The sequence below is a fragment of the Bufo gargarizans genome, chromosome 5, assembly GCF_014858855.1.
Source record: "Bufo gargarizans isolate SCDJY-AF-19 chromosome 5, ASM1485885v1, whole genome shotgun sequence".
NCBI classification, from domain to species: Eukaryota; Metazoa; Chordata; class Amphibia; order Anura; family Bufonidae; genus Bufo; species Bufo gargarizans.
The window spans coordinates 368,525,620-368,537,541 of NC_058084.1; the positions used below are offsets into that span (position 1 = coordinate 368,525,620).

Genomic DNA, 11,922 nt, shown 5'->3' on the forward strand with positions numbered 1-11,922 from the left:
GTTCTCTCAAGATCGGATCTGGAAAACCAAAATTTTCACACAGGGGCATGAGGATTATGAAGTGACGCACCTCGAGGACAAATGGAGTCCCACTAAATGATAAGGTTGGGAGGGTGCAGAAGTCACATACCGACACGGCCAGTAAAAAGCAGTCTGCCATAGCCGCTTGATTGACACGTCTGAAACTTGACTTTTTGATTTTCAAACTAATCCTTACATACAAAAGCACTCAAAGCAAAAGGTGGGTCAGCAATCTGACAGACAGCAAAGTCAGAATTCCCAGCCGTCCCGCACACTTCAAAGCTACAAATTCAGTGCTGATTAGGGGATTCAGACGTTTGCGCTATAGGGATCCCTGCAGATCAGCAACTTTCGCCAGCATGTTGCATTTTCATAAACCCGCAGATTAAAAAAGAGCTTCATATGGCTTAGATGGGTTTTCAATCTATAAGAATATAAAGGGTTAATAAAAACATACATTTCTTAGACTGCGGCGTTAAAGCGTCTACAGTATAACGCCTGGAAATAGCATTAAAAAAAAAAAAAAAAAAAAAGTCTGTACTTCGTCTACAGAGGGGCTTTTACGTGAGGAAAAGCCAGATTTAGGCTACTTTCACACTAGCGTTCGATCGGATCCGTTCTGAACGGATCCGCTCATATTAATGCAGACGGTGGCTCCGTTCAGAACGGATCCGTCTGCATTAGAACTTAGAAAAATTTTCTAAGTCTGAAAGTATCCTGAGCGGATCCGTTCAGACTTTACATTGAAAGTCAATGGGGGACGGATCCGCTTGAAGATTGAGCCATATGGTGTCATCTACAAGCGGATCCGTCCCCATTGACTTACATTGTAAGTTGGAACGGATCCGCTCGCATCCGCACGGCCAGGCGGACACCCGAACGCTGCTTGCAGCGTTCAGGTGTCCGCTCACTGAGCGGAGCGGAGGCTGAGCGCTGGCAGACGGATGCATTCTCAGTGGATCCGCCTCCACTGAGAATGCATTAGGGCCAGACGGCTGCGTTCAGGGCCGCTTGTGAGCCCCTTCAAACGGAGCTCACGAGCGGACGCCTGAACGCAGGTGTGAAAGGAGCCTTAGACTACACATAAAGAGGACACCACACAATGCAGAGCAATCTGACAGCACATGTTATAGAGCAGGAGGAGCTGAGCAGACTGATATTTAGCAAACCGGCGTAGAGTAGAACTGGCTTAGTTGCCCACAGCAACCAGATTCCCCCTTTCATTTTTCACAGCTCTATTGGGCAACTAAGCCATTTCTACTTTACACCAGTTTGATAAATCTCCCCCATAGTTCTGTGGGAAAAGATTCAGTAAAAACTGTAAGTTATACATTTATCTCTGCTTTTTCCACTTCCTCTTAGCAGGTACAGGGAGGCGGTGTTCCCAGTGACTGACAGCATTGTGTGTATCAGTCTGTATACAGAGATAGCTGTCAGTCATTGATAACTCCTCCTCCCTGTACCGATAACTTGTAATTTATACATTTATATCTATAGCTCCTGTGAACAGTTAGCCTGAATCTTACACATCAGTCTGCTCAGCTCCCCCGCTCTATAATATGCTGCCTGCAGATTGCACTCTATTTTTTGGTGACAGGTTCTCTTTAAACCAGTCCCTCAAATTAGACTGTTTGCATTGGGGTATATTCTGTCACATGTGAATATGCCCCAACAGGGCACAAAGTTTCTGTAGTAGACCTCATTTGGAGAGTGGCAGCAGCAGTGCCCCACATCAACCAGCGACAGGTTGAGTGGGCATCTCCTTCTGTGTTGAGCCTGGCCAGGAAGCAGAGCGCAGCAGGGGGATCTGTGAAAAGTCCGAAAAATAACATGAAGCCGCCCTCACGTCATGTCCGAAGGAGAAACATATCCAGGCGAAGGTAAAGAGCAATACAGAAAACGTAATACTAAAATGTACGGTAGAGGAGCCCCACTTCTAGACAATCAGCGTGATCCGCTCCAAGGGGTTGTGTCATTACGACAACTTATCCACAGGATACGGGATAAGGGTACATTCACACGTGTGCTTTGCGGATCCACAAAACAGGGACAGCGGCAATGTGCGTTCCGCATTTTGCGGACAGCACATTGTCGGCACTAATAGAATATGCATATTCTTGTCCGAAATGGCGGACAAGAATAGGACATGTTCTATTTTTTTCGGGAACAGAATTGTGGACCCGGAAGTGCGGGTCCGCAATTCCGTATCCAGACAGCACATCATGCTGCCCCATAGAAATGAATGGGTCCGCAATTCAGTTCCGCAAAATGCAGAACGAAATTGCAGACGTGTGAATGGGGCCTAAAGGGTATATTAGACGGACAGATTTTCTGCCCAATAATCACGCATCTGGCAGTCCAGATCTGTCAGCTGGCACACTGCTGTCCTGCATTGGGATGAGTGATGGCACAGTGATCGCTCCTCCCCATGTTGCGGAGGGCACGGTTGCATGTAATAGCAGCAGTGTCCTCTGCTAACCATCTACCATTTGCCTGGAGGGAATCACTAGCAGCATCGGGGTGTCTAACCCTTAAGTGTCTGTTCAGCAAGGGTCCAACGATCATAAGAACGCAGGCCTATGCGCTTGGTTCTATCCAGCAGCCCCACAGCTACATTGCACACATGTGACCGCAGCTCCATTCAAATTGGAGAGCATGTGCCCATTCTCATGAGCGGTGGCCCAGCGGTTGGACCCTTGCTGATTAGTCACTTATGCCCCATCTAGGATAGGGGATAAGTTTCTGTGATAAGAAACCCAGTGTAAAGTCTGTGATTGGCTGGATCTTCCAACCAATCGCACGTGCTGCCGTTTGGTATCGTCTGTGGCACAGTATGTAGAATGTGGTATCAAGTTAGGCCGGGTTCACAACACCGTTTCATCTTCCTTTCTTCTGATATTCACGCAGCTCTAAGACGTAAATGGCTAAGGCTACTTTCACACTTCCGGCGATGGAACTGCCTGCAGGAATCCTCTGCCGCAACTGCCCGCCAGATCCGGCAATCCCGACGCAAACTGGTGGCATTTGTGAGACGGATCCATCTGACAAATGCATTGAAATACCAGATCCATCTCTCCGGTGTCATCCGGAAAAACGGGACAGGTATTAATATCTTTTTTTTTTTTGCATTTTTAAAAAGGTCTGCGCATGCCGGATCCGTTTGGCCAGAACACTTAATGCCGGATTCGGCACTAATAGACTTCAATGTAAATTAATTCCAGCAGTGTTCAGCATTTTTGGTCCGGAGATAAAACCGCAGCATGCTGCGGCATTTTCTCCACCCAAAAAACGTAAGAGGGGCTAAACTGATGCATCCTGAACGGAATGTTCTCCATTCAGAATGCATTAGGATAAAACTGATCAGTTTTTTTCTGGTATTGAGCGCCTGTGACGGAACTCAATACCGGAAAACAAAAACTCTAGTGTGAAAGTACCCTAAAACGGACGCAAAGTGTGCATAATGGATGCTTAAAATACAGGATCTAAATATATATATATTTTTTTTATGTTCTTCTGACGGATCAGAAGAAGGGAAAACGGAACGATGATGTGAACCCGGCCTTACGGTGACCTAGGAAAGACCACTGTAGGTTGAATAGATTGTAACTTCCGTGACCACTTGTATATAGTGAAAATGGTGCCCCATAATCCTGTGTAAGGACATGTTCACACAGCTTGAATTCCACATGGAGGTCACGCACAAAACCAGAGCCAATCCGTGCGCCACAGTTTCTGATGGGGATATGAGCTGCTGTTCGCACACCGCTAATCTGTCGTCATGACCATGATAACATGGGAACATACCCCTAGCGCTCTTCCGACTGCAGCTTGTTTTTGCAGCGCAGTAAACTAGGAAGATCGTCACAAAGTGTCATCAGATGCTCACACATACAGGATGCTGACCTTTCCAACCTTCACGTGAAATGTCACTAAACAGGCAGGTAATCCGGGGAAAGTCAGCAACAATATCCTAAAATGGCCAACAAACACAGTAATCCCAACCACATCAGATGATCCGACTTAACTTCTTTGTGACATTATTTTTAGACACAAAAATTGTCTTGTGGTTAAACAAGGCCACGGCAGCTCGTACCTAAGCTCAAGCCACATAGCCGGCAATGGAGTCACGACACATCTGTACCCTCGACTGGTCAATTCTGAGACGTTCTAACAGGTAGGCAGAGGCGACATCCACTGCCACCCATCTGAAGTCTTCTGCTTTAGGCCCCCCGCACACGAACGTGTGTGATCCGTGCCCGGGCTGCCGCAATGCACAATCGCCGGCCGTAGGTCAGCCGCATCGGATCGTGGACCCATTCACTTGAATGGGTCTGCGATCCGCAAAAAGATAGGACATGTCCTATCTTTTTGCGGAACGGAAGTACGGGACGAAACCCCACGGAAGCACTTCGTAGTGCTTCCGAGGGTCCCGTTCCGCAATTCCAGATTTGCGGACCCATTGAAGTGAATGGGTCCGCATCCGTGACGCGGAATGCACACGGAACGGGTCCGCAAATCCGGAATGGTACATAACGGAACCCTACAGAGTGCTGCCGTCCCGTACATCCGTTCCGCAAAAAGATAGGACATGTTCTATCTCAGGGATGGCCAACCTGCGGCTCTCCAGCTGTTGTAAAACTACATTTCCCATCATGCCCTGCTGTAGGCTGATAGCTGTAAGCAGTCTAGGCATGCTGGGAGTTGTAGTTTTGCAACAGCTGGAGAGCCGCAGGTTGGCCAGCCCTGTTCTATCTTTTTGCTGAACGGCCAGATCGCGGACCCATTCAAGTGAATGAGTCCACGATAAGCTGCGGCTGCCCCACGGACTGTGCTCGTGCATTGTGGCCCGCACCACGAGGCGCACACGTTCGTGTGCAGGAGGCCATAGATGTAGTGAAAATAACGAGAATATATATATATATATATATATATATATATATATATATATATATATATATATATATATATATTCTCGTTATTTTCACTACATCTATGGCCTCCTGCACACGAACGTGTGCGCCTCGTGGTGCGGGCCACAATGCACGAGCACAGTCCGTGGGGCAGCCGCAGCTTATCGTGGACTCATTCACTTGAATGGGTCCGCGATCTGGCCGTTCAGCAAAAAGATAGAACAGGGCTGGCCAACCTGCGGCTCTCCAGCTGTTGCAAAACTACAACTCCCAGCATGCCTAGACTGCTTACAGCTATCAGCTCCCACCCCATTACAGCAAGCAGATGGGAAGGAAACACAGCAATGCCATGGCCTACACAGGGGTGGGCACGGGCCAGCACCCTGCCCACCCGTACCTCTTTAGCTGCTGTACAGCTTCTCTCTTAGGGCCTATTCACACGTCCGTGTTTTGCGTATCCGCAAAACATAGACACCTGCAAATTGCGGACAAGAATAGGACATGTTCTATTTTTTCAGAAACTGAATTGCGGATCACGGAAAAACGGATGCTGATCCTGAAAATGCGGATTTGCATCTGTTCCAGCCCTATTGAAAGTGAATGGGTCCGCAAATTGCGGAACAAATGCGGACCCAAATTACGGACGTATGAATGGACCACCTGCAGGCATCCCTGCCAACAGACAGCTTGTTGTCAGGCGCAAGAGGGCAGTCAGTATCCCTCGATGCAAGTAATCCTTGCGGCGCAGTCTTCTTAATGTTTTGCTGGGATAAAACATAATACCGTCATACAGTGAACAGTTCCAGAATTACATACAGTGACATTTGCCACCGTTTTCAAGATCCGTTTGCAGCTAGGGGATAGAAAGTTCCGGTTCACTTCTAGATGCTGAAAACCAGTACAGACTCAAGTAATGGCGCGTGCCATATTTGTGCTGTAATTTCCGACTTTTCCAAAGTGGCGAGAAGGGGCCTCACTCTGCATGCTTCATTTATTAGGAGGCACCTGGGGCATTGATGGCATATCGCTAGGATACGCCATCAATATCAGATAGGAGCGGGTCCCATACCTATTCACATTTCAGGAGAATATTTAGTATTTCATTTTTAATGGTGTAGTACTGCTGAAATTAAAAAGGGAAAGTAAAAAATAAAATAAAATAAAAATTCGGCAGAACTGAGCACAATTCAGATTTCACAATTACCATTACCTTCACAAACCAGTAAACTAGCTGAGTGGGGGGGGTGAGGGGGGCTCAATTTACATAGAAGTAGGTCATCCCTAGGAACAACAAAAAACGAGGATGAGCAGCTGCCGACTGCGCACAAATGGCAGCAGAGCGGAGGGTACTTTCCCTGGCACGTTGAGCACCCATGTGTATGTCATACTCCTCACCATTACATTACATGGGTGCTTACTCCATGTCAGCGGTGGACAAGGAATTATGGAAGGACTCTGCTAGCCCGCTGCTCAAGAGGCTCTCCCCCTTCATTAACGAGGCTGGCCCTGTCAATCTTGCGCCTGCGCTGATGCTCAGAGTAGTGGCAGAAGTGCAGAGGCTCCGTTTACTAGAGCAGCGCAGATGCCGACTGAATGCGCCCAGAAGTGTATCGGCACATGCACAGTCGGCGTCTGCACTTGCGCCACTAATCTGAGCAACAATGCAAGATGACAGGCAATATGTCTGGCACCGTCAATCAAAGCGGAGTCAATTGAGCAGCGGGGGCAGCCTCTCACTGCTTACGCAGTCTCTTAGGCTAGGTCTACACGACGATATTTGTCACGCGACACATAGGGCACAACTACACTGCAACATGCGTCGCACAATAGTCTATAGTGTCGCACTGCGACGACAATTTGATTTTTTGCGACTGTTGAGTCGCATGTCTCAGTGCGACACCATAGACTATCATAAATATTGTCGTGCAACAAAATGTCGCCGTGTACGAATGGATTAGCTCGTCTCTATCCCATCGGTGGGGGTCCGACTCAGCTGCCTGAACAGGCTGCAGTCATATTAAATTGCCACACAGGCGAAAAAACAATTTTTTAAATTAAACTAATTTCCGCACTGGTGTAAGATGCGTTTACTTATAAAGCTTAATACAAGTTAAAAACCCGGCCGGCTTCTGTACACACCTGAGCGTCTGCCAGGTGACAAGCATCTTCGCCCCATGGCAGCGGACACAAGGCCGCGCTGTGATAGGAATAGTCACTGGGCGAGTCTACCGTTCACACCCCGATTAAGGCCTCATGCACACAACCATAGTTTTGGTCCGTGTCCAATCTGCGTTTTTCTTTTGCGGATCGCATGCGGACCCGTTCATTCCTATGGGTTTGTGTGACTGTCCTGCAAATTCTAGAACATATCCTGTTCTTGTCCGTTTTGCGTAGCATAAGCATTTCTACTCCTTGGAGTGAGAACATCACTGGATGCACATAGTATCCGTATTTTGCAGATCTGCGGACCACAAAATGAGTAGAGTGGTGTGTGAGGCCTAAAGGGGTTGTCCAGTTTCAGAAGGAAACCAGACAACGCATGCAATCCACCTGCATGACAGATTGGGTTCTGTTTACCTGGCTGAACGTGACCGCTGCACCCAATCAGTGGTCTCTGGTGCACTGCTAGGGCCAGTCGATGTGACGTCACCGCTGCAGCCTTCTAAACAGAACGTGGCCAGATGTGCTGAGCGGTGACATGCAAGCTGTTAGGTCACTAAAAACGTATTCTTTTAATGCAGGGGTGTGAAGCAGGGGTGTGAAGAAGGCCTAAATACCGGTGGACTATGTCCTGGATCATTATATATGGTGATCTGGAAATATTCGGGTCACCGCAGACTATTGTAGATTGGCATTTACGTGTATGGTGCCACTGGGACGGCACGTATAGTCCCATGTGTAGTAAAGCTGAGACATGACAACATGGCACTGGCTGAGCATCGCATATCTTTAGCAATTTCCTATGCCATCCCTAACCACTACGTTTTACTACTACTATGGATAGACAATCATATTGCGTCTCATGAAACAGGATAATGGCAGAGTGTGTGATGTGGAGGATGCCACCTTATACACAGCACCAGTCCCCCCCCCCCCCCCCAGTATATACACAGCACCAGTCCCCCCCCCCCCCAGTATATACACAGCACCAGTCCCCCCCCCCCCAGTATATACACAGCACCAGTCCCCCCCCCCCCAGTATATACACAGCACCAGTCCCCCCCCCCCCAGTATATACACAGCACCAGTCCCCCCCCCCCCAGTATATATACACAGCACCAGTCCCCCCCCCCCAGTATATACACAGCACCAGTCCCCCCCCCCCAGTATATACACAGCACCAGTCCCCCCCCCCCCAGTATATACACAGCACCAGTCCCCCCCCCCCAGTATATACACAGCACCAGTCCCCCCCCCCCCAGTATATACACAGCACCAGTCCCCCCCCCCCCCAGTATATACACAGCACCAGTCCCCCCCCCCCAGTATTACACAGCACCAGTCCCCCCCCCCCCAGTATATACACAGCACCAGTCCCCCCCCCCCCAGTATATACACAGCACCAGTCCCCCCCCCCCAGTATATACACAGCACCAGTCCCCCCCCCCCAGTATTACACAGCACCAGTCCCCCCCCCCCCAGTATATATACACAGCACCAGTCCCCCCCCCCCAGTATATACACAGCACCAGTCCCCCCCCCCCCCAGTATATACACAGCACCAGTCCCCCCCCCCCCAGTATATACACAGCACCAGTCCCCCCCCCAGATACACGCACCAGCCCCCCCCCAGTATATACACAGCACCAGTCCCCCCCCCCCCAGTATATACACAGCACCAGTCCCCCCCCCCCAGTATATACACAGCACCAGTCCCCCCCCCCAGTATATACACAGAGCACCAGAGTTCCCAGTCTTCCCAGTCCACAGTGCGGCCCCTCGCCTCATGCAGCAGCCGGCTGCGGGGGATGGGAGCTGACGAGAAGCCCCGGGCGGTGAGGCGGGCAGGGCCGGCACTTCCGTCTGACTCATTGTCACCACAAAGTACAAACGTTTCATCGGAAGAAGAGTCACCGGCGAGAAGGAGACCGCGCCATGTGCCCCTGGTACCGGGGCCCGGAGATGCTGCGTGAGGAGACACCCCCGGGTACCACAGCGGCTACGTGGCAGCCGGTACTGCAGGCTGACAGCTTGTGTACAGTGCCATGTATACTACAGGTGTCACATGCCAGTCTGCCACAGGGCCAACTAATCCCGAATGTGCCGCTGTCCTCCAGGTACCACGTGATGCCAGTGCAAAACAGTGCCTACCTCATGGTGCCAATACAGTGCCTACTAATCACTCAAGTGTATTCTCCAGGCTCTTACAGTACTTATATATTACTATACCCAAGTACCATAAAGTGCCAGTGTACAACAGTGCCCATGTACCATATACTGCCAGTGCTAGAGTATGTACCATATAGAGCCAATGGGCACATATCACAGTGCCCATGTAACCTATAGTGCCAGTATATAACACCACCTTATATCAGTGTCCATGTAATCTATAGTGCCAGTGTCTTATATTACATCACCCATGTACCACATTGTGCCAGTATATAACGGTGTCTTATATTACAGTACCCATGTACTATATAGGGCTCTGCCAGTATAACACTGCTTTATATTAGTGTCCACGTACCACATAGTGCCAGTATAACACAGTGTCTTATATTACTTGTTAGCCCCCATGGGCAGGGCCCTCTCTCCTCCTCTACCAGTCTGTAGCTCGTCTTGTTCATGTTTATTCCAATTGTCTGTATTATGTAAGTGCACCCCTTATCATATGTACAGCGCTATGGAATTAATGGCACAATAATAATACAGTACCAATGTACCACATAGTGACAGTATATAACAGTGCCTAACATTACAGTACCAATGTACCACATAGTGACAGTATATAACAGTGCCTAACATTACAGTACCAATGTACCATACAATGCCAATATGACACTGCTTTATATTAGTGGCCATGTACCACATAGTGCCAGTATGACACTGCTTTATATTAGTGGCCATGTACCACATAGTGCCAGTATGACACTGCTTTATATTAGTGGCCATGTACCACATAGTGCCAGTATGACACTGCTTTATATTAGTGGCCATGTACCACATAGTGCCAGTATACAACAGTGCTTTATTAGGGCTAGTATCCATGTAGCACCCAGTGCTGTGCCACTGTAACACTGCTTTATATTAGTGGCCAAGTACCATCCAGTGCCTTACAATACAGTGCCCATGTACCACATAGTGCCAGTATATAATAGTGCCTAACATTACAGTGCCCATGTATCATACAGTGCCATTATAACACTGCTTTATATTAGTGGCCATGTACCACATAGTGCCAGTATGACACTGCTTTATATTAGTGGCCATGTACCACATAGTGCCAGTATACAACAGTGCTTTATTAGGGCTAGTATCCATGTAGCACACAGTGCTGTGCCAGTTTAACACTGCTTTATATTAGTGGCCATGTACCATCCAGTGCCTTACATTAGTGCCCATGTATCATACAGTGCCCATCATTAGTGCCCATGTATCATACAGTGCCCATGTACCACATGGTGCCCAACATTAGTGCCCATGTATCATACAGTGCCAGTATAGAACAGTGCTTTATTAGGGCTAGTATCCATGTAGCACCCAGTGCTGTGCCACTGCTTTATATTAGTGGCCATGTACCATCCAGTGCCAGTACACAACACTGCCCATGTACCACTAGGTGCCCTCTGAGGAGCCGCGGAGACAATGAGGCGGCGCAGGCATCTGTACCGTGGTGAGAAGCGGTCTCATCTGCTCCCCGGAGCGGTCCTCGTCCATGGCCTCCTGCCGCCCCCTCGTGCGCCGGACCCCAGGGATGATGGAGACGCTGGCCGGAGATTACACTGTGCGGCCGGTTCCGGGCGCTCAGCACATGAGCTTTCCTCACACGGCCCCGGCAGGATCTTTATCGGAAAGAGAGCGGTGGCTTCCTCCGCCTCCTGCCCGCACTCTTTCTTCAGCATGGCCCTTCTACCTCCTCTATTGGCTGGGCCCTCCCCTTCCCTCCTCTTCTCCCCTGTGTCTGCCGGAGCCTCCCCTCCCCCCCGTGCTTTGTGCTCTGTGCCCTGGGGCGGCTTTCTGCGGGGAGTCCTTAGTGACGGGCAGGGACGATGTCTCTGGCGGAGACCCAGTGCCCCCCACATCTGGACCCCGACATGCTGTGCCCTCCTGTACATGGGTGGAGAGACACCGCACCCTTTTCACTTTCTGGTCCCCCCGCCGATTACCCTGTTCATTTCCTTCACTAGTGTAAGTGTGAAAGCTGCTTATCTTGGTCATGCAGTAAAGGCGGATCTAGATGCTTAGACAGTTCCTTCCTGACAGTCCTCTGCATGGTCATTTACACGCAGCGATCTCCTCCACAGTAGTAGGACAATCGCCCATCTCCGTACAGACTCATGGTTTCTGGGCAGCAGATCGCTGTTTAGACGCAGGATCACCCCATGAACGAGCGTTCATCAGGTGGTCGGTGGCACATTTAGACAGGGCTTCACACTAAAATTCATTCCTCATAATCTGCCCGATAATCGGACAGTGTAGATCCACCTTTCGGAGGCCCACGGAAACGCTCTGAAGCCCTTCCGTGGGCTTACAGGTCCGTGCCCCTGCACCGCAAATCTTCTACTGTAACTTACAGATCACCCACCGCACATTCAAGTCGAAAGACACAGAGTTCACACGGCGGGTGCCCGTGCTTTTCGGACCCCCCTATTTGCAGTCCGCAGCATGGGCACGGCGGTCATGTGAATGAGCCCTAAAATGAATGGGTACGTGTGCTGGCCGTGGAGAACACGCCTCATGCACACAACCGCATCTGGTTTGCGGATGGCAAACTGATCCGCAAAATATCGATTTTTTGGTGGATCTATTGACTTCAATGAGTTTATAGTTCTCA

The 11,922-nt window shown here is 49.6% G+C and overlaps 1 protein-coding gene across 8 annotated transcripts in view; it reads right to left on the reverse strand.

The window, feature by feature from the left end:
- SLC4A7 (solute carrier family 4 member 7) overlaps positions 1-10,982 on the reverse strand; it is a 160,161-nt gene extending 149,179 nt beyond the window's left edge. For 6 of the 8 annotated variants that reach the window (XM_044293050.1, XM_044293046.1, XM_044293048.1 and 3 more), the window contains exon 1: positions 10,758-10,982. In XM_044293050.1, coding sequence (XP_044148985.1) covers positions 10,758-10,805 — 48 coding nt within the window. In that variant the 5' untranslated portion in view covers positions 10,806-10,982. The remainder of the gene's footprint in view (positions 1-10,757) is intronic. The other 2 variants (XM_044293051.1, XM_044293049.1) reach the window with 1 other exon arrangement.
- Positions 10,983-11,922: the final 940 nt, after the last annotated feature.